General features: G+C 45.7%; 1 protein-coding gene and 1 long non-coding RNA gene across 2 annotated transcripts in view; one reads left to right on the top strand and one right to left on the bottom strand.

Annotated features, from left to right (window-relative positions):
- The window catches only part of ADAMTS9 (ADAM metallopeptidase with thrombospondin type 1 motif 9), a 186,137-nt gene that overhangs the window by 34,049 nt on the left and 128,801 nt on the right, over window positions 1-23,287 (bottom strand). The window contains exons 29-30 of the mRNA XM_075998801.1: window positions 11,489-11,656; window positions 3,093-3,266 (exon numbers count right to left, since the gene is read on the bottom strand). Coding sequence (XP_075854916.1) covers window positions 3,093-3,266; window positions 11,489-11,656 — 342 coding nt within the window. The remainder of the gene's footprint in view (window positions 1-3,092; window positions 3,267-11,488; window positions 11,657-23,287) is intronic.
- Window positions 11,056-13,861, top strand: LOC142865599 (uncharacterized). Its single transcript, XR_012915797.1, has 3 exons — window positions 11,056-11,446; window positions 12,317-13,153; window positions 13,710-13,861. It is a non-coding gene; the product is annotated as an uncharacterized LOC142865599 (long non-coding RNA).

The raw sequence follows: 23,287 nt of genomic DNA, 5'->3' as shown, positions 1-23,287 counted from the left end.
TGCCTTTAAGTGTTCTGAAATTAACAGGCGGGAAAGAACTTTCTACATTTGAGAGTGAGGAAGACCTATAATAAACTCTTAAGGTAGTATTTTTATTCAGCCAGGTAAGTTGGCCACTGGGTGAGTCTAAAAAGGGATCATTTAATGCAATGGGTAGAAACTGTCTTTTCTTAAAGATTGTAATCAATCTTTGCTTTATACTTCCAAATATGTCTTTTGGTACAATTCTCTCCACTGGATATCCGCTTGTTCTACCTTCTAAGGTGGCTGATTTTCTCCATGGATGAAAGAATTTGTCATTTCTAGTGCCAAATTACCATCGTGAGTTCGTGGATGGCCAGACAAGTCACAGAACCAAATAGGGAACTTGATAACACAGGGTCTCACGAGCTCTGTTACCTTCTCATGTGACGAGAAATTAATTTGCAACAGCAAATCAAGTCATCTACTGTGGCTTTAAATAAAAACACCTGCCTCCCTGCTCTTGCCAAAAAGCAGTCCTGACCTCAAAGCTCTTTATTTTATTTTATTTTATTTTATTTTATTTTATTTTATTATTTTTTGAGACAGAGTCTCACTCTGTTGCCCAGGCTACAGTGTGGTGTCACCCTAGCTCACAGCAACCTCCAACTCCTGGCCTCAAGCGATCCTCCCGCCTCAGCCTCCCGAGTAGCTGGGACTACAGGCATGCGCCACCATGCCCAGCTAAGTTTTTCTATATATTTTTAGTTGGCCAATTAATTTCTTTCTATTTTGTTTAGTAGAGACGGGATCTCGCTCTTGCTCAGGCTGGTTTCGAGCTCCTGACCTTGAGCAATCCGCCCGCCTCGGCCTCCCAGAGTGCTAGTGGCTCTAGCATCTTCAAAAGCTGGCTAAAGTGTGCTCAGCTTAGACTCATTCCCGAATGCTCTCCTACTTTGGCTCCTTGGAACAGTTCCACACGGAGAGGGAGAAAGCAAGCCTTGGTTGGGTTTGAAACGAGAATTACAAAGAGAAACAAGAGGGCACACACATGGAAGGGGGGAGAGAAAAGGCCCTCCTCTTCCTCCTGCATCTGACACGGCCCATCCGAAAACCCTAAGTGATGATGGATAACGCGACCATCTCCAATTTTCTCCGAGCAACTCTGCGTAGTTATTTCGCCCCCATTCTACAGATGGTAAAACCGAGGCTCGGAGAAATCAACGATGCCTGCTCCGAGTCACCTGGCTAAAAGCTGGCAGTGCCGGCATGTGAGCCCAGATCTGCAGAATCTTACGTTCTCTGGGGTCCCGGGTCACTTGTGCGGCTCACGTGGAACTAATTTGAGCTGTCACTGCGTTAGGCCCTCCTCCTGCCACCGTCCCGGGGGGAGTCGAAAAGTAAAGAAGGCAAACAAGCCACAAGACTGAGTGGACGGAGAGGGCGAGTTTCCTAAAGACAAGAAGCGTCTGCAAATAACGGAAATAATCCACCAGGAGCAAGGGACGCTGGGGGACAGGGCTTGGTGGCTGGGCCCCCGTGGGGCTCAGAACCCAGCTCTAGTGTCTCCCGATGGTTTGAGACAGCAAACTTAGCACCAGGTCCTGCTTCCTCCACTTTTCAGGAGCTAGATATGCATGACACTTGGACCAAGGAAATCGACTCTCTGAACCTCAGTTTTCTCCCCTGCAAAATGGGGTGATAGTCACACCCACTTTGTCTAGCGGTTAAATAGATTAGGTCAGGTTGTGGACACAAAAGTTCTCAGCACCAGGCCCGGGGTGCAGGATAGACTGCTCCCCAAACTGCACGCTTTCCCTGCATTCTGAAATCCCTAACTCACTACCGTGTTTCCCCCAAAATAAGCCCTCCCCATAAAATCAGCCCTAGCAGGATTTCTAAGCATGTGCGCAGTAGAAGCCCTACCCCGAAAATAAGCCCTAGTGCTGGGCGTGGCCATGAAAATAAGCCCTAGTGATGGGCGTGGCTATGGAAATAAGCCCTAGTGATGGGCGTGGCTATGAAAATAAGCCCTAGTGGTGGGCGTGGCTACGCAGCGCATCTGCACAACCCATGCATGTCGTCGCGGAGCGGGAAAGAACACGAGCAGCCCTTCTCATCTGCCCTGTGACAGCTCTATGGCTCCACATGAGAGATCGGGGCCAATTGTTCTAAAGGAAACAGAGTCACAAGACATTCAGGATGGGATTCGGGGTTTGGAGAGTGAGGATGATGTTCCAGAAGAAGACGACTTCACTCTATTTGAATCAATGTAGATGGTTGTACCGTACTTAAAAAAAAAATAACACATGCCCTGAAAATAAGCCCTAGGGTGTCTTCTTGAGGAAAAATAAATATAAGACCGTGTCTTATTTTCAGGGAAACACGGTATCTCTGCACCTTAAACAGCAAGAACTTTCTTTTCCATTCCAACACCAGTGGACATAGTTCCGCTCTCTAATTCTCCTTCTCCCCTTTTCCACAATTTACTCTTCTGATCTGGAAACAAAGGCTACCTCTTACCAACATCTTACCTTCCCAGCCAGACTTTTTCCTCCGTGGACATACTTAGTGTTTTCTTTTACCAAACATTAACTCGGAGTGGGGCAAAAACCAAGTCTGCTTTTTTTCTGAGTCTCCTAAGCAGTTTCTTTAGAGTCTATCTTTTTCTTTTCTTTTTTTTTTAAACGTTGGAAATCCTTCACTAACGAGTCGAATCCTGGTGTCACATGAGTGCCCCTTCTTCTCCCAGCCACAAAGCCTGCCTCGTGGCTATTTAAACTACCACAGAGTGACCAAGTCTGGACACACATATTTAAAATATTCCTGCCAACGCCCCCCTCCTTCTGCGACAGTTATCTGTGTGCGTTTGGCCCAAGGCCTGTTAAAGTTTTTTTTTTTTTTTTTTGAGACAGGAGACAGCCAGACTCAGAACATTCAGGAACGCAGACAGACGTAGCAACTGCTTAAAAACAAGGAGCTCTGCCACCCTCGGCTTTTGGGAGACAGCCAGCATTGTCACCGTGCTTGGTGGCTTCTCCGGCTTCCCAGGGGGACAGATGTGACGACAGCAAGAAAAGGGGGGGGTGCGAGAAACGCCCGGCAGGTGCCCCCCTCGTGGCTGCACTTACTTCTTGCCATTCCTCTGCCTTCCAGGAGTAGAGGGGACAGGGTGGCCCCTGGCAGGCGCGCTCCGACTCGGGTCTGGTGTGGGGGCTGCACTGGGTCTCCCTGGCGACTTTGTGCGTCCCGGTCTGGCAGCCCACCTGCCGCCGCTGCACGCCTTGGCCGCAGGACACGGAGCACTGGGGAGACAGAGGACGTGAGTGGGAGCTTCGGCTCATTTATTTTTTTTTTCCTGGGGTGGGGGTTGGGGAGGGAGGGACTGGGGGGGTGTCGAGATCACAGAGGAGGGGAATGCACTCCTAATCCAATGACTTGCACCGTGGTCACATCGCTTTCTCAATTCCAATGAGATGCCCCCCCCCACGCACAGTGTCTTAAACTTGCAAACTCAACTGCCTGTCTGTAGGGTGCTCAGGTCCGGACGGAGCCTCCAAAGTTAACAAAAGTCTTGGGGGACTGAAGAGGTTGGTAGAGGTCAATCAGCATGCGACATTCCAGCACAACCTAGCAACAGTGCTAGGATAAATGATTTCCGTCCTGGAGGATTTGGGGTTCTCGAAAACAGGAGACACAGCCCTAGACGGGAATAACTTCTTGGCAGATGGAAAGCAAAACCCAAGGAGAGTAAAGTACTGAAGATTTTAAGCCCTTATAAGTAGAATTATTTTCTCTAGTCTCTTCCTTGTTCTTGCTCCTAATTCCTGGAGATAAGAGGAATTTTTTTTTTGTTTGTTTGTTTTTTTTTTTTTTTTTCTTTTTCTTTTTTTTTTTTTTTAGTCAAAGTCCTTGAACTTGTATTTTTTTTTTTTTAGTGTTTTTTTGACCCTGGAATTCACTAAAGTATTTGTGTCTATTTACAAGCTCAGATGAATATATGAAGAATAAAAGCTGACGAGGAAAAACCATTTCCTCGGGCTTAATGTTTTCAGCCCTTGAAAAATACCGTTAATCATGCTGAAACATTTTGTTGACCAAGTTGCAAAACACCATATTAAATCTGCAATTAACTTTCCTCTAAATTAATTTTTTAATGGTTTCCTCATTGCTGGGTTTCGTAATCTCGCTTATGGGCAGGCCAAGAATTATTGTCTTTATTAAGGGGTTGACAGTCAGAAATTAAAGGCCACATTTGGGAAGAATGGTATATCATTACACTCCCGCTATGAAAAATCATTTCCAAATTTTTTGTGACGGCCCAGCCTCCGATCATTTTTCTGGTGTTGAGAAAACAAGTTTAACAGACATTAAAGCCATATCCCTAAAGAGGAAGTCTTCTTAAGGAATAGAATCATGCTGTTTTAAACTAGAAAGAAATTCTCATCCAATTAACCTGCAGCGGCATTCAATTCTCTCTGAGGCTAATGGGAATTTGCTATCTAGAGTCACACCCCAAATGGATTCTGCTGAACATTAATTTTCTCTCCATTTCAGAGTTTAAGAAAATAGGTGATGCTATTCAGCAGGTAGCCTGGGAAATCATATAGCTTCCAGAAGAATCTATGCCTCCAGGGAGGAGGCACATATATTCACATCAAAGCTAGCTGGGCAGAAGAAAATATTTGGGATCAACATAGCTACTATTGTTTGGGTTTAATTGTATTAATTGGATTGAATGACTTGGTGACCCGCAGGAGACTAGACTTTTAAAGTCATTATGTCCTGGGTGTGACGGGACAGTTTCTGAGCACAAATGATGACCCGGTCTACAGAGAATGGCCATTTAACGCTCATTAGGGCTACGAGAATAACATTTCCCGTCGATGACACCGAGACAGAATGGGCTGAAACATGGTAGGGTGACCACGCCAGTGACAGAAATAGCCAAAACATCATCCACGACAGCAAACCGCCACCACCTAAAAGCCCTTTGGCCATCTGAATTCGGGCTCCTAAATCTACAAGAGCACATTTCTGGAACAATGCATCCAAACAGAAATACAAAGGAAGAATAACAGCATTGTGAACCAATTTGGGTTTGGCAATAGGGGCTGATACATATTCAAAAATCTCACGCTGCTTGAATAAGCTAAAGAAAAAAATGAAAACATGGTACAGACTTTCAGAGCGTAATAACCCTTTTCGGCTTAGTAAGGAAATGAAACTTCTTTTGGATGCTGTCGTTATAGAGGGGTTCAAGGATTCCAAAGTCTTAAGAGCGATAAGTATCCAACATTTAAAAAAAAAAATCAATTTCTACAATGTCCACTCATTTTTCCAAAGACAAATTAAGACACAGGAAGGTTTGATTATACAACGTATGTTGTTTTGGCTTCTGATAGTAGCAGTGGTGGGGTGTGTGTGTGTGTGTATGTGTGTGAGTTTAATTTCTCCTGTTCTGTTCAGTACACCCTTTAGTTAATTTGCAGAAGAAAATGTCTGAGCAACCTCTATTAATACCCCCCTGCCCCAGTCATCACTGGGGCAGTCTATTTGCAAAAGTTTGAAAACAGATGCTTTTAGCTCTGAACTGCTGAGATGGGCGCTACGTTTCTTCCTCCTCTACTTCTCACGTTGCAATGCCAGTGTAAGGAGCTCACCGACTTAAAAGGAGAACTTGGTGATTCTTAAAAGGTGAACATAAAAGGTGAACATCGGTAGAAGGGATCTCTATGGAACTTCTGGTGTCTGGGAAATCATGCTATGCACTTGAAAATCTGGAAAGAATTTTGCATATCTCTAGTATCACTGCTGAAATTACGGTATGACCCTCCAGGAGGGACTAGCTTGAAGAATAACTGTATAAACCAACTACGATAAATAATAGCAATAACAGTAATCATAGCAGACTTTTACTAAGCACTTACTATTTTTCAGACTCTACACTAGGGTTTCTTTTCTTTTCTTTTCTTTTTAATTATTATTATTATTTTTTGAGACAGAGTCTCGCTTTGTTGCCCAAGCTAGAGTGAGTGCCATGGCGTCAGCCTCACTCACAGCAACCTCAAACTCCTGGGCTCAAGCGATCCTCCTGCCTCGGCCTCCCAAGTAGCTGGGACTACAGGCATGCGCCACCATGCTCGGCTAATTTTTTCTATATATATATGTTAGTTGGCCAATTAATTTCTTTCTATTTATAGTAGAGAACTGGGGTCTCGCGCTTGCTCAGGCTGGTTTCGAACTCCTGACCTCGAGCGATCCTCCTGCCTCGGCCTCCCAGAGTGCCAGGATGACAGGCGTGAGCCACCGTGCCCGGCCTACACTAGGGTTTCTAAGCCGAAAAATGCTTTGTCGTGGGGGGTGTCCTGGGCATTGTAGGAAGTGTAGCAGGATCCTTGGTTTGTGCCCGCTCGATGCCAGTTGCATTGGCCTTGCAGGCCCGAAGTTGGGACAACCACAACTGTCTCCAAATGTCCCATGGCGTACAAAATCACCCCCAGTTTGCTTAGCTCTATGCTGAGCATTTTATGCAAAATATATTTTAGACTTCCTAATGAACCTTTTAGGTAGATGCTCTACAAATAAATAAAATAGAGATAATCGCCCTAGCTCAAGCAAAAACAAAACAAAACAAACAAACAAAAACAACAAAGTCAAATTTGTCTTAGCAAACGTAGCATAGCTACTACAGATTAGCATTTGGCTCCTAGTTTTTCAATATGGCGCTAGTATGATGTGGCCTTTTGCAGCCTGTCACCAAAGGGCGTGGGGAGAAGCCTGTTATCCAAACAATGCAATACCAATGCTCACAGTTCAAAGAAAAACAAAGTAAATGGAGAAAGTCTAGCTTTCATCACCGACCATGTGCATATATATGGCTTCCTCAATGTCTCATAGAACACGAGCCACACATTTGCCACGAAACACTTGAAGAATCCCCCAGAGTCAGACACCAGAACCAAGCTGCTCTAGTTACAACTGTACGAAAAGTTGGAACCAAGAAGGGCCGGTAGATTCATAATGCAATTTGTCAGTTTCCACTTCGGCATTCAGCACTGAAGATCTTTTTTTGTTTTTTTTTTTTTCATACTTTAATTTTTATCGATATGGAATTGCCATATCATGCTCAGTTTTAATATTTGTAAACGTTTTCTTTAATTGTTTCTGTTTACACTACTGGATCCTGGAGTTAATGTATTTTTTTCCCCTTCCCCCTTCCCTTCCCTTCCCTTCCCTTCCCTTCCCTTCCCTTCCCTTCCCTTCCCTTCCCTTCCCTTCCCTTCCCTTCCCTCCCCCCCCTCCCCTCCCCTCCCCCCCCTCCCCTCCTCTCCCCTTCCCCCTTCCCTTCCTTTCCCTTCCCTTCCCTTCCCTTCCCTTCCCTTCCCTTCCCTTCCCTTCCCTTCCCTTCCCTTCCCTTCCCTTCCTTTCTTTCTCTCTCTCTCTTTCTTTCTTTCTTTTTTGATTTCATTATATTATGAGGGTACAGAAATTGTTAGGTTACATATATTCCCCTCCCCCCCCCACTGTGCCAGAGCTTCAAGCATGTCCAAGCCCCTAGGTGGTGCCCACCACACCCATTATGTAAGTATACACCCTTCCCCTCCCCCACCACCTGCCCACCACCTGATAAAAGTTTTTTTTTCTTTTTTGGCATTTTGGTTACCTTGTATATCTTTGCCTCTCCCTAAGAAGGGTCAGAGGCATTCCCTTCCCCCCCACAATGCTCCCCACACCCCTAGGATGTGGGTCTCCCTCCCCCCCAAATCCCTGGTGGGCACTACCACCATTTGAACGCCACAGTGTTAATCAGTCAGTACCAATTTGATGGCGAGTACACGTGGAGCCCATTTTTCAGATCTTGTGTCCCCTCACTTTGGATAATGGGCTTAAGCTTAATGCAGGATAGCATAAACGGTGCCAGCTCGCTGTCCTTTCTTAGAATTGAGTGGTATTCCATCGTGAGCATGTACCACATTTTAATTACCCACCCCTGAAGATCTTTTTAAACTTAATTATTATTTCGTTGAATCTAAGACAACGCTGTTTACAGACACAGCACTATATTCTGTGTCGCTAAGAAACAAAACAGGGCAGTTAATTAAATCATGACACTCCCGTTCATGTGGCCCATCCTCACCTCAAAGGTGTTGAATTGAGAAAGATACCTGAATCTCAGGGTTGATGGATTGACCCACCAATTCGTGATGGGTGAAGGATGAAGTGTAACTTTCATTCTAATCTCATCATTTATTCTTTTTTATTTCTGACCTTTATTTTAAAAAAAAAATACCATTCTGTAGGAATAGGATAAGTTTAAAAAATTTTAGTCTGGAATGTTTTTGTATCGTGGGAATTCAGAGTCTCTGTATTTGTCAGTCTGATTCAAGAATCTGATGCTGATTTTTGTCTTAAAATTTCAGGGGCATCCCTTAGCTCTCGATCAAAATAATAAAAAAAAATAAACAGCGAAACAAATTGAACCTAAACTTTTGAGGGAGAAAAAAACCCTTTAAAACTTTATTGAAGTTACCCCCCTTTGCCCCGCCAAAATAATAAACCTGATTTGCCTTTACAAATGCAAGATTTCAAAAGATGTAGAAATGAAACATTCCACTTAGAACCTCAAAAGGCCAATTTTGGGGTAGAGGCTGAAGGCCGGCATGGCTCAAACGATCTCCTGTCCTAATACCCTACACGTCTTATTATCATCAGACATTTTGACACAATGAGAAATTGCACTAATTATTCTTCCTACCTTCGGAGACAGGGTAACCAGACTCTAGCTACCAGCAGAAAGCAGAGGGCCCAGATATAAAATCTTCCAAATATTGTTGCAAAAAGACAATCATTACTCTTGCTTACTCTTGCTGCCTTCGAGATATTGCTGTTTACCACCCAATCATGGGTAAGCCAATAATCTTTAATCACGCGGATCATGTTTTTCCATCCACCATTGGGTCCAAATTGTACAAATCGAATTTTACCCACGCAGCACCCCGTCTTGCCTGCTTTTATAATTCATTTCTACAAATCAAACCAGGATATTAGAAGGCTGGCCACAGACCATTACATAACTGTGTTTACTTGCATTTTCTGCAGAGGTGACTTGAGTTTTCTAAGCAATGTTTTGAACAGGTGAGGGTTTTTTTTTTTTTTTTTTTTCTGGGGAGGCATTCTGATAATCCTATTACCTTATGTTCATAAAATCCCCCAGGGTTTAAATCTAATCATCCCAGCTTTGTAAGCAAGTTTAGGTTTCCCAGCAAGATCACACATACGATGCTAGATTGAAACACACTCTGTGTTTACCAATAAAGAGCAAAAGATTTTTTTTTTTAAATTGTCTTTTTTTTGTGTGAATAAATTGGCCTTTAAAATGAGCGTCATTTGCATGCTCTGAACTTAATATTCAAGGGGAATACAAAGAGTTAAGTAGAGACCGAGGAACATAAAGAAAAACAACATATGACTTTTGAGTTGGTCAAAAAAAAGAGAAAAAAAAAAGATAAATAATTTTTTTTTAAATAAAAGAAAAAAATAAAAATAATAGAGCATGAATGTCTATCGGAAGACAAGCTAATTATCATGGTATCTTAAATAATGTCAGCTGCAGGCTTTGACATGAATTGAACAGCTCCAAAAATAAAAGGGCTGGAAATTAACAGATGACAATGGTCACTCAGAGAAACCAAGAGGAAGGATGACCAGGAAATACTGCCTTGAATATGCTCCCTTAAGGAAGCCAGAGGAGGGACTAGCTCTGCCTGGGTTCAGAGTCTTTGACTGTTCAATTAAAACAAACACACAAACCCAAATCCGTGTTTCCTTATGATAAAAAGCCCCCAGAGCAACAAGGCCACTGTGCTGGGGACAGATCTGCCACGATTCACATTTTTGTCACCCGGAATATTGGGATGGACGACCATGATGCCAGCTCAGGGCAGGTAAGCCAAATTCAGGTTTCTGGAGGAATTTTCCATCCGTCATGTTGAATTGGAGGATTGCTCAAATCCTCCCCTAGCTGTGTTTGCTCCTGGCTCTGGAAGACTCAGTTCTGGCTGTAGGCTCTGCCCACTTTTTGAGAACCTAATTTCCCACCCATCCTCAGGAGTTATCTGCTTGCTGCTCCAGAAATCCAGCAAAACCTCGTTGAATCAGATCCATGGAGAGAAAGATGAGCATTAAATACAGAATGTTTTAAGAGAAATCGTGCCTCCTTAACTTTGAAGCTTGCCCCTTCCACCAGGCTGAGAAAATGCACAAGGGTGGGAGTTAGGAGGTGACTCTAAGCACTAGCTATGGATGGCTTTGGTGCACACGTCCCCAGAGTTTATAGGTAAACAGAGGTTTTTAAAGTTCCTGCTTCAAATTCTACAGGGCAACTCTCACACCCAGTTCCTGCCTAGCTTGAGGAGATGTTTGGAATGAGTGGAGTCTCATTGGAATCGGTAACTTGGGTTCTCACCCTCTCTTTCCCATCTCATACGCACATCATGCTCATGCAAATAAAATATTACTCTTGAGAGTCTCTTCCAGGGGTCCTCAAACCACGGCCCGAGGGCCACATGCAGCCCGCCACTGGGTGTTTTTGCCGCCGCTGCCTGTCCTGCTTAGCAGCCGACTCGTCCCGGGCCCACAGTGCGCACTCTCCAACGGTCTGGGGGACGGTGACCTGGCCCCCCTATTTCAAAAGTTTGGGGACCCCTGTCTATTCGATTCGAGACCCCTGCAAAGCACTTGGCATTCACGATTTGCATTAAATCTTCATAAGAACCGTACGAAGTAGGCTCAGGGAGGTTAAACAAAATCACCCAAGGCCACATGGCTAGGAAAATGACAGAGAACTCTCCCTCCTGTCACCCGCCTCTGTTGCAAACAGTCAAATGGGCCAAGAAATATTTTCTCTGCAGACAGCTCTTCCTTCTAGAACCTCCGGGGTACATTCAGACTCATTCCCTGCCGGGTGACAACGGCCAGTTTTAGTGCAGTCTGAATGAGTGTTTTTTGTTTGTCTTTTTTTATAAAATTACTTTTACTTTTTCTTTTTTTTTTCTTTGTAAGCATGAGGTGCTGTTTGTTGAACGAGTGGTTTCTTTTTTTTTTTTTCTATTTTTTTTTATCTTAATACTCCTTTTTTTTTTTTTTTTTTGGATGCATATAGGCGATTGTGTGAATAGAATGAGTGGTTTTCCACATGGCGATTAACAAATGCAATGCCATCCGTGAAGTCTTGAGGGGCGGTGCGTGCTAGGTCTGACACCGTGCCCTCTTCGCATGCATCCTCAGAACCACCCGATCAGAGACATTTTGCAAAGCTCCAAGGGCTGAAGGCACCTGCCCAAGGTCGCACTGTTCGTTGAGCGCCCTGACTATGCAGGCAGAGGTTCCTCCCTCCCAGGCCCTGAGCTGCCCTCTGCAAAACCCAGGCCATGCAGAGAAACAAGCAAGCACACAGCTGGTGCCAGCCGCCACGTGGCTGAAGGTAAGGAAGCAGTGTGGGGGGGGGGGGACAAGGGGCGCTCACCTGGCTCCAGGCGCCAGCCTTCCACTTGGGGCATCTTCCTCCTCGGCACCTCCTGTGCCCAGGTGGCTTAGGAAGGTGTTTGCAGTGATCAATTTCCAAACGGCTTCCGTCTTTCGCCAGGCAGTGAACGTTTCTTTGCTTATGGCCCCGGCCGCAAGACACAGAGCACTGCAACACAAAGCAACGCAAGGTGGTTGTTGTGGTTGTTTTTTTAATCACATGGAGTTTTTTTTTTTGGAGAATATTTTTTTTTATTTCAGCATTATTATGCAGGTACATATTTTAAGGTTTCAAATAATGCCCTTGCCACCCATCCCCCCACAAGTCTGAGCTTGAAGTGTGACCATCCCCCAGATGGTGCACATCTCACTCATTATGTGTGTCTATACCCGCCCCCTTCTCCCCCCTCCCACCTGCCCAACACCCAATTAATGTCGTTCCTATGTGTCCACTTAGGTGCTGCTCAGTTAATACCAGTTTGCTGGTGAGTCCATGTGGTGCTTGTTTTTCCATTCTTGGGAAACTTCCCTTAGTAGAATGGGTTCCAGCTCTATCCGGGAATATACAAGAGGTGCCGGATCACCGTTGTTTCTTAGAGCTGAGTAGTGCTCCATGGTGTCCATATACCACATTTTATTAATCCACTCATGAATTGATGGGCACTTTACCCAAAAGATCCAATGATACTCTACAGAAAAGACACCTGCACTCGAATGTTTACAGCAGCACAATTCACAATTGCAAAGCAGTGGAAACAACCCACAAAAAACCCCGGCATCGTGAGATGTTCAGACAATTTGCCTAACAAGTTACTGTTCTCTTTTCCAGCTCCATTTTGGACTACAACTCAAGGCTCAATAGGGAAGAAAGATGGCAATGGGTGAAAAAAATGTCCCTGGGTATTACAGCAGCAGTCCTGTAAGGCATTTGGGCTCACTCAACGGTGTGTATAAATCCTGATAATTTAGGCAAAAAAAAAACAAAACACATTCATGAACCCGAAATTATCAGGAAATTCTGATTTCAGGAAGTCCTTACTGTGAAATAGTAAGATTATTTCTTCAACAACAAAATGCCTTGTGATTCACTAATTGGGATAAAAGTGCACCATTAAGTGATTTCAGGAAATGCTTCAACCGTTTTTCCAGAGGAAAAAAAACTCTCGTTCTCCCAGTCCAAGGGGAAGAGGTAAAAAAAGGCACGTTTGGAAACTGGCAGGTAACCAAGCAGGTAGGTCCCTGCCAACCCTGGGAGGAAGGCATTATTGCCTTTCAACTTTGATCTGCAGGCTCACTCGACTGTTCTAAATGTGACCTTGTCTGACCGCATCTAAGAAACTTGACTTTGATTTCAGATTAGGTTTCTCAGAAAGGTTTAGGAATCAAAGTGCCCACGGAGTCAGGACAAAAATTTGGTATGACAGCTTCTTGTAGAACAGGCAAGGGGCCGGCCCCAACGGGTGCACTGAGATATTCGACGTCCATTGCCTCATTAGCGATTGCAGAAGTCGTTGCCACTGGGACCCTAAGCTGCTGGCCCGGGGTCTGAGGACACACTGCTTCCTAATATGATGCTCTTGGCTTTTCAGAGGGAAATGAGTTTTAAGAAGGAAGAACAAGATGTGAAAACGCAATGAAAACACATTTCAAGTGTCACTTCCTTCTGGTCAGTATTTTTTATATTCCTCATTAACTTTGTGATTTTTGTTAACTGGAATTACCAGCGTGCCCTTTTATGCCTAATATACAAATAGCGCCACGTGAAACATGTAGCCTGATATTAATTCCATTGCTACGACCAGGCGTGTTCAAAGTGACACCATTCATAAAAGTGCCAAAGATGTTTTTCTAGTAAACACAAGCCATTATAAAAAGTTCAATAGTAGCTGATAGGGAAATTTAAAATATATATATTTAAAATATATATATAATATATATATTAAATATATTTTATATATTTAAATATATTTATATATATTTATTACATATATACATTTAAATATTTAAATATATAAATATTTAAATATTTAAATATATAAATATTTAAATATATAAAATATATTTTTAAGGTATATTTTACATATTTAAATATTTTAAATATATAAATTTAAAATGTATATATATTTAAATATTAAATTTAAAATATTATTATATATTATATATTTAAAATATTATATATAAAATATATAGTAATACACTTGGCTTTAACTTTTTCACTTTAGGAGATAGAAACATTGCTGTTTCCATTTGCACTCTCATCTTATGAATATTATGATGTGGTGTAGTCATTCTGAACATCTTAATAGAGTTTGCAGTCTGGAAGGAAGGAGCCCGATTTGAGCATCTATACCAAAATAAAAATATCTGGCATTGAACCTAAAGTGTTTTGATGCATATACAGGCTTTGGGATACAATTATAGAAGGCTTTTCGAATGAGGTTCCTGGATAGACCCTACAAATCTCTGAGAGTGGTTTAATGACTTGCACACAGATATTTTCAATTATGAGCGACCGATTTTGATATTTTAAAATGTTACTTTGATAAGAAGATAATATAAAGGCACAATTAGAATTTGGGATGAGCTCATTTGTTTGTTAAACTTTTTCTGGGGGGGGGGGCGACAGAGTCTCGCTCTGTCACCCTGGGTAGAGTCCAGTGGCATCATCGTAGCTCACTGCAAGTTTGGACTCCTGGGCTCAAGCAATCCTCCTGCCCCAGCCTCCCGAGTATCTGAGACTACAGGCATGCGCCACCACGCCCGGCTAATTTTTCTGTTTTTAGTAGAGACGGGGGTCTCACTCTTGCTCAGGCTGGTCTTAAAACTCCTGACCTCAAGCAATCCTCCCGCCCCAGCCCGACTGCTAGGATTGCAGGCATGAGCCAGCACCTGGCCTGTGTGTTCAATATTTATCGAGCAACTACTATGTTCCAAAAATTATAAAAAGTACTAGGAATACAGTGATGAACAAAACTCACATAGCCTCTGCCCTCATGGAACTTATATGGAACACAGGGAAACTGACATTAATTAAATGATGACAAAAATAGGCTGGGTGGGGTGGCTCACACCTGTAATCCCAGCACTTTGGGAGGCTAAGGCAGGAGGACTGATTGAGGCCAGGAGTTCAAGACCAGCCTGGGCAACACAGCGAGACCCTGTCTCTACAAAAAAATAAAAAATTAGCCTTTCATGTGGTGGCTTGTGCCTGTAGTCCCAGCTACTTAGGAGGCCAAGGCAGGAGGATCGCTTGAGGCCAGGAGGTGGAGGTTGCGGTGAGCTGTGATTGCAACCCTGCACTCTAGTCTGGGTAACAGAGCAAGAACCTGTCTCTTAAAGACACACACACACACAATGATTATTCATTGAGATGAGTCGTATGAAACAAACAGGCTGGGATGGTTCCTTCTAGCAAGAGGCCCCCCTGAGGCTGGCATTCCCCGGGGTCAGGCCAGCAGAGCTCACAGCCCATAATGATGAGTTTGGATTTCCTTCTGCACGAGACGGAAAATCACAGAAGAGTTTTCAGTTAAAGTAAGACATGATCTGACTCTTGTTTCAAAAAATTTTACTTTGCCTACTGCATGCAGACTGGCTGGGAACACCGTGTAAATGCAAACAAGAAAACTGCTCACTGGCCGGGCGCGGTGGCTCCCGCCTGTCATGTGGCCATGACAGTGGCCAGCACTCTGGGAGGCCGAGGCGGGAGGATCGCTCGAGGTCAGGAGTTCGAAACCAGCTTGAGCAAGAGCGAGACCCCCCGTCTCTACTAAAAATAGAAAGAAATGAATTGGCCAACTAAAAACATATAGAAAAAATTAGCCGGGCATGGTGGCGCATGTCTGTAGTCCCCAGCTACTCGGGAGGCTGAGGCAGGAGGATCGCTTGAGCCCAGGAGTTGGAGGCTGCTGTGAGCGAGGCTGACGCCATGGCACTCACTCTAGCCTGGGCAACAGAGTGAGACTCTGTCTCAAAAAAAAAAAAAAAAAGGAAAAGGAAAAGAAAACTCTCCCAGAAGCTGAGATATTTGACTAAGCAGGAGGCGATCGATGGTGGCTTGGGTTAGGGCGCAGAGCATCCAGGGAGGGGGGACGTGGGTGGGTTCGAGGCTTGTGTTGTGTGTTTAGGTCGAAATGCCAGCTTGGCTGTGGGGGGGGAGGGGAGAGGGTCGTACCAGGGATGGCTTTTCCGGTTCCTGGTTTGGGCGCCTGGACAGATGGCCCCAACACTTACAGAGATGGGGAAGATTGGAAAAAACAGCGCTGGGAGTCAAAGACAGATTTATTTCTAGGAAATGGGTTGGACTTAAAGAGTATGGAATCCCGGGTGGTAATGCCTGCTTGGTTAGGAGGAAGAAACACAGTTGTCTTAGAGTAATCAAGTGAACAAGGCAAGACTTGACATCGGTAGGGACAGTCACTTCGATACACAAACAGTCCCTTCATAGGGGGAGCAAAAAGAGAGTTGACGGAAATAGTAATTTAGTGATCAGTTGTGGTCATGAAAAGGTACAGCCTAAAAGTAGGCAATGTGTAGAGGCAGAATTAGAAAAGCCACAGCGCATTTATATCATATGCCAGACACTGTCCGAAGACTTTTTATATACATCATCTCATTTAATCACCCAACAACCCGGTGAAACTCAATCGCAGAGACAGGGACTATTATTGGAGACCATTTGGTCTTTTCAAAACGACCTGACCACAATAACTTTGTGTTCTGCTTCCCACGTGACTTTGGCACAAGTGGACACGTATATCCGTTGGGAAAAGTCACAGCGGAAGGAAAAATGGTCAAGTTAGTGACAACCTCACTGATAATTTAGCTGAGGTGCAACCAACATGGGTGGCTCATGAAATGAAGAAGGAGTCATTTTTCAATATGATGCCTTGAAATCTTTCTAGTATCTTTCTGATATCCGGATTAGCTGCATCTGAGCCACGCCTAGGTGTGTTTTTATTATTTGGAGACTTGAATGAGACTGACTTGGAAAAAAAGAATGCAAAACTTCAGCACGACTCACTGTACACATGATCTGCCTAATGTTGTTAAGATCTGCAAAAAAAAAAGCCATTGGGAAATTCTCAAGGTGCATCATCTGCTAGGAAACACTCTTCGTTTATTGCTAACTTACCAAAATGAAGGAAAAACAGCTGCTGAAATCTAGCAGGCTAATTAATGGATCTGTTATGACTTTATAATGGAGCTGTCATTTGGACGATCAAATAAACACACGTTTCAGCTTTTATATTCTAAGGGAAATTTCTGCCTGATCTTTCCCAGCTTTTTCCCAGGCACTCAATTTTACATCAACGTGCGTCACTGAGATGTGACAGTAAAAGGGAGTGCGTCACTTCGTGCATGTTATTTATTGGCTGCGTATCTGAGAGTTCTTGCTCTCGGGAACATTTAATTCCTTAAATTTGCAGCTGAAATAGCTTCCTTTTTTGCCAACAGGGCTCTTTTTTTTTTTTTTTTCTCTCTTGGGGAAAAAAACGAAACAAAACAAAAACCCAACTTGTGTTAACAGAGAATGATTTTTCTCCCAACTCTGAGAGCAAGACTCTCAAACAATGTAATCTCTGCTTGTTACTTAGAAACGCCAAGGTCAGCATCCCGGGTGTGTGGGCTCCCCAGGCTTTTGTTTCTGGGAGGCTTGGATGAGACGGGCTGTAGACCTAAAAAGAGTAAGATCCCCAGCGTTGCCAAGGTTACCGAGGACCTGGACATCCAGGTGAAGATGGAGTTCCCCATCTGGTGAAGATGTCATAAGGACTCAAGGAGGAAAACAAGAAGGGGAAGGTGGAGGTCAGGGATGCACGTGGCATAGGGCCAGATGGAAGCTTCTGGGTGGATCTAGAAGATTCTGGGGCTTAGAGACAGCACTGGACGGGGAAGGGGTGGGGGCCAGGGCACCTGAGCTGATTCAGAAGTCCACGCAACCTGTGCAGATGAGACTCTGTACATACGAAGTGTGCAATGGGGCGTGCTGACCAACTAGTTCTCAGGACTAGTCCGCAGGACTGGCTGACAACAGGTCAGAAATAACCAGGTCTGAAAGCCTAAGAGCCGTGTCATAGACTGGGACCCGTCACCAAGCTAAGTCAAGACTCTTCCCAGCTAAGCAGGTTTGACAACCAGGCGGATAACAGGCACTCTGAGCCAGGTGGGCGGAGTTCTGTTTTGAGACTGTTAATTACCCTTCAAGGCCCCTTCCCTGGGATTCTATAGAATATGCAAATGACATTATGCGAATATGCAAATGACATTTAAATCACTCCATTCAAAACCTATTCTGTTGTATCTTTTCATAAGGACAACAAGCTCGCCTTGATTCTGCTCTTATTCTGACTTTGTCTAACGCAGCACAGAGTCAGACTTTACCAGGAAAGCATGTGATCAGAGAGGATGCAAGACTTGTGCCCAAGGTTCAGGACTGCCCTTGCCAATTATAGTGACAAATATAGTGACAGATACAGTGACAAATGACTATCGCGTGAGTGTCTCACCATGGGGAAAGGCAACAACCGCTCCACCGGAAAAAGAACGCAAGTGCAAGGGTAGAGGTTGAGAGATCTAGTTCCAGGAAGACCGGTGGGCTTGTCACCTAGAAGAACTATGGTGGCTGCAACTCACCCATGTTTATTCAACCGCTTTCCACTCTGTAGCCGGTCAGCAAATATTTATGGAAACGAAGGAACATGGGAAAGCTAGAGCCGTGGCAGAAGAAGCATGCTACAAACTCTGCGTCGTGTTTCCACGCGGGTTGGAAAGACAGGACCCCCGGGGATCTGACTCACAGGGCTAATGCTGGGCTAATTGGGCACAATTAGGTATTTAGACCGACAGAGGCCACCCCACGGCGCTCTTTCAGTCTGAGCAGGACGCTGGGTTGGCGAACACTGGTTTCCCCCATTGAATCCCAACAGCAGCCTGGAGGCTCAGGTCCTACCAGTATTGCTTTATACAGAAGAAGAGACTGAGGGTCAGAGAGGTGACATCCCTTGCCCAGCGTCACAGAGCCAGGACAGGGAAGAGTCAGGCTATGAAGATAGCACGTCTGTCTCCAGGACCCCCACGTGAACCCTTCCGCCGCCCTGGAAGGAGGGCTTGGTTAAGACCACGGGCTGCTCACCCCCACTCACGCACGGTGACAAGAGGAAGCCAGGACCCTCGAGCAATGTCTCTTCAGACTATTTTAGAACCCTCTGACTCCTCACTCCCCCAGAAATATTGCAATGTCGGTATTTCTGACTTAGATGCTTTTTTCCGCAATGCCATTTGCACCTTGCAAAGAAAAAGATACAACAAAAAGCGAACATCCGATCCCATCGATAAAGGGCTGCTGAACTGAAGTCGCCCTCTGCTTTCCTTTCGCCCATCTTTTGAGGGTCCATTAACCCCTTGAGGCCTGCCCGATGCCACACAGCGAGTTATCAAGACTCCTGCTGACTGGTGTATAGCTCTGTGCGTGGTCAAGAACCAAGAACCAAAGGCGGCAGCTTCTACATTCTGGCCCGCCAATCACCGAGGGGAACAACAACAACAACAAAAAATCTCTGGGATGTCTGAACTGTAGAGCATCCCAAAGGTTTTTCAGTCCACCTGTTCATTTCGCAAATTCAAGTCGAGAGAAATGGAGACACGGAGCGCTCAAAGTCCCAGGCTTCCCACAAGCAGGTCCTTCCTTGCTCAAAGTCCCAGCAAGGAAGGGGCCGATGCAGGCTTAGGAGTTTTTTTGTCCCTAGCAGAGAACACTCTTTGGCGCCAATCACACCGGCGGTTTGTGGTCAGGTTCTGGTGTTCCGAGTATTACTTACTCACTAACTACAAATAACCAGTCGCCCTGATTCTTTCCATTCCAAACTGGGCATGCTCACTGAGAGCCAGCGTGATGGGCAACCCAGCAGGTATAGACTCTGCACCCGTGGCTTTGAGAGATTGCCAACACCAACGCGAACAAGAATGAGTGTACCGACCTCTTGTTCCAAGGCACCAGTGAAAGATCAGATCCCAAGGCCGGAGCTTGAGCCTGGGTACCAACCTAGGAAATAGCAGCTGGCTGAAGGGTGGGGGTTGGGGGCTTGTCTTCATTTTGCTCTGAAGTGTCGCCCGAGTTTGGGACTCAGACAGACCTGGGCTGGAATCCTATCCGCCATTGGACCATGGTGCCATTGGGAAGCAAGTGACTCAACCTCTCTCCACTCAGATCTGTTGTCTGAAGGCTAGGACCATAGCAGTACCCACACCCAAGATAGCTGGTGCTACGATCAAATGACAAAATGCAGGCCGGGCGCTGTGGCTCACGCCTGTAATCCTAGCTCTTGGGAGGCCGAGGCGGGCGGATTGCTCAAGGTCAGGAGTTCAAAACCAGCCTGAGCAAGAGCGAGACCCCGTCTCTACTATAAATAGAAAGAAATTAATTGGCCAACTGATATATATATAAAAAATGAGCCGGGCATGGTGGCGCATGCCTGTAGTCCCAGCTACTCGGGAGGCCGAGGCAGGAGGATCGCTTGAGCCCAGGAGTTTGAGGTTGCTGTGAGCTAGGCTGACGCCACGGCACTCACTCCAGCCTGGACAACAAAGTGAGACTCTGTCTCAAAAAAAAAAAAAAAAATGACAAAATGCATACAAAGCTCTCCGTATTTTGACCCTATAGCATGCAAATAATGCATGTTTTCACCCTCACTCCTGTGACTGTTTCTACTCAGTAGAATCTTTTATTCTTTTAAATTTTTTTTTCAGTAGAATCTTTTAAAATACCTCCCAACACGAAATTAAAAAGGTGAGTATTTTTTAAAACTACGTGCTAACTAACAGACTCTAAGATTAACGTTCTAAGGCAGGCATCCATGGGGCAAAGGTGGGACTTTGGCAAAATCTCACACCCGTGAACGAGTCCAGCGCTTTCTTTTCCAAAGACATCCGGAGTCAGCGGAAGGTTTAAGTCCGTAGTCCAAAAAAACTAAATAAAAAACTAAAAAGTGAATAATAATATAAAGTAAAAAATTAAACAAAAAATAAAAGAAAAATAAAATTAAAAAAAAACAAAACAACAAAGACATGCAGAGAGTAGACATCAAGGTTGAAGATTCCTTCTTCAACAGTCTCCCTTAGAGACGATCGCCCATTCACACGGCGTCTTGTCCCCAACGCGAGGAAGGGGGAGACGCCACACCTGAATGCCACCTGTCTTTCCTACTCTGTCACTTCCCGAGCACTCGTACTGTCTCAAGAACCACTGGCGTTTCCCATTTAGGTCTGTGATGTCATTTCTTCCCTGGCCCGAGACTCAGGATTGCCAGCGATGACCGTTAGCGAAATACACAGTGGCTCCATTTCCCCGACATGGGGGGAGGGAGTTGTCACGGTCCCTTTGTCAAAAAAAAAACAACACTCCTTATTGGCAACATAGACCCATTTGCGGGGGGTTTCAGGGGGCTTCTCCCAAGACAAGGATGGCTCGGGACCAAACTGTCAAGGAGGGGGCAGGGGAAGAAAGGTTCCCCGGGAAACGAGGGCTGTGACTCCAGTCCGTAAAGCCAGCGGTGGGGACAGGCCCGCTGGTGGCCGTCTGCGGCTACGGCCACCCTGGTGCTTATTAGCATGCAAAGGAGCTGGGGGCCTCTGAGATTGGCAGGGAACACCAAAGAAGAAAGCGGATGCAAGAGTCATCTCCTGTCCCTGCTGAGCCCCCAGCGCTTTTTTTGCGACGCGACAGGTCTAAGAAAAGGGACTGAGAATCGCACGTCCACTGGGGGGGCACGCTGGAAGGCCGCTGTCAATAGGACGGGCGAGCGGGCGGCCCTGCAGACAGACGCCCGGCAAGGGGGACCGCAGGGCCAGCAAAGGAGGGGACACGGGGGGAGGGGCTCGTGCCCTCCACCCCCGTTGCCCCAGGAATCACGGGGCGGAGGGCTCCCCGGCTGCACCCCCAGCTCACAACGGACCAGATTCCTAGTAGAGGGGGAAAATAAATCTTAACATTCAATATACCATGTTTCCCCCAAAATAAGACAGGGTGTTGTATTTAGTTTTCCTCCAGAAGACACCCTAGGGCTTATCTTCAGGGGATGTGTTATTTTTTTTTAAGTACGGTACAACCATCCACACTGATTCAAATAGAGTGAAGTCGTCTTCTTCTGGAACATCATCATCACTCTCCAAACCCCGAATCCCATCCTGAATGTCTTGAGACTCTATTTCCTTGAGAACCACTGGCCCCCGATCTCTCATGTGGAGCCATAGAGCTCTCACGGGGCAGATGAGAAGGGCTGCTCGTGTTCTTTCCCGCTCCGCGAGGACATGCATGGGTTGTGCAGATGTGCTGCGTAGCCACGCCCAGCACTAGGGCTTATTTTCATAGCCACGCCCAGCACCAGGGCTTATTTTCATAGCCACGCCCATCACTAGGGCTTATTTTCATGGCCACGCCCATCACTAGGGCTTATTTTCATAGCCACGCCCAGCACTAGGGCTTATTTTCATAGCCACGCCCAGCACTAGGGCTTATTTTCATAGCCACGCCCAGCACTAGGGCTTATTTTCGGGGTAGGGCTTCTACTGCGCACATGCTTAGACATCCTGCTAGGGCTTATTTCATGGGGAGGGCTTATTTTCGGGGAAACACGGTAGCAGCATAGGAAATCAGTTATGCAACCCAAATAGAGGTTCTTCTTGTTCTGCAAGAGTGTAAATATCACGCTTTTTTCTCTCCATCAAGAAAGAAACAAAAACCCAAGAGAGCCTGCAAACGGGGCACCTGCCTACTTCTACTGCGGCCATAAATCCCGGGGTGCCCGGGAATCGGAGGCTTATCACGTGCCTTGTGGATCCCACCCCTCTTCCCAAGTGCATGGCCTGTTTTTGCAGGACTTCTTTTGTCTTTCAAGGTTACACCTGGCGATTATTTGTCACCTGACTTGAGCAGAGTAACGACACTGGCATTTTTCAGGAAAGAGGAGGTGACAACGGTGAAAGAACCCCCCATCCACCCCAAGCCTACCAGGGGATGATTTATGAAAGCAGCCGGGAAGACAGGGAGGGCCGTGGGGGAGATGTTTGTCCCAGGACCCCTGTTCTCAGCTGCTCGGAAGAAGCATCCGAGTAAGTAATTGATGGGAAATTTACGGGAAGGGGGTGGCAACAGTGAGCGAAGTTTCCTGGTGCTCTGAAGGGAGACTGTGATGGACGGCGCTAGCAGGAGGGTTCCTGGCTACCTGGAAATGTCGGTCTGCCAGAAGACAGATGGCACTTCAGGGACAGACCCCCTTGACGTGACTTTGGGTGTGACTTGGGGACGGGCCTGGGAAGCTTGAGCCACCTTCGGGACTGCTTCTGCAGAAAAGCAACCCATGCAGTCTGTCTGGACTCTCAGGTCCACCCCTTGAACCTTGTCCTCCTCCCAGAGAAGCTATTGATGTGTCCATCGGACATCTATAAGGCCCCGGGACAGAGTGCATTAAGTTGCCTTATGCAGTCTTGCTCTCTGTGCCCGGCTGGCCCTTCCTCCATGAGCTCGGCGGGAAGGTAGCCGTCTGCCCAGGCTAGCATGCCCAACACGCTACGCTGCAAAAATTACAACCTTTTGGGGGAAGTGGGTTATATAATTAATTTGCTTTTGGGTGGATATTAATATCAACCGCAGAACTGAGATGTGGGTACATCTATCTGAGCCCATATCCCGAGCAATGTATGTCCGTAGGAGGTCATTTTAACCATTATCGAATTACACGCTCAGCCTGCGATTTTGCATTGCTCTATGGGGAGTTCAGACACGGACAGTCGCTCTCAATAT

This window comes from Microcebus murinus, chromosome 30, assembly GCF_040939455.1.
Source record: "Microcebus murinus isolate Inina chromosome 30, M.murinus_Inina_mat1.0, whole genome shotgun sequence".
NCBI classification, from domain to species: domain Eukaryota; kingdom Metazoa; phylum Chordata; class Mammalia; order Primates; family Cheirogaleidae; genus Microcebus; species Microcebus murinus.
This window is presented reverse-complemented; position numbering and strand designations above follow the sequence as displayed.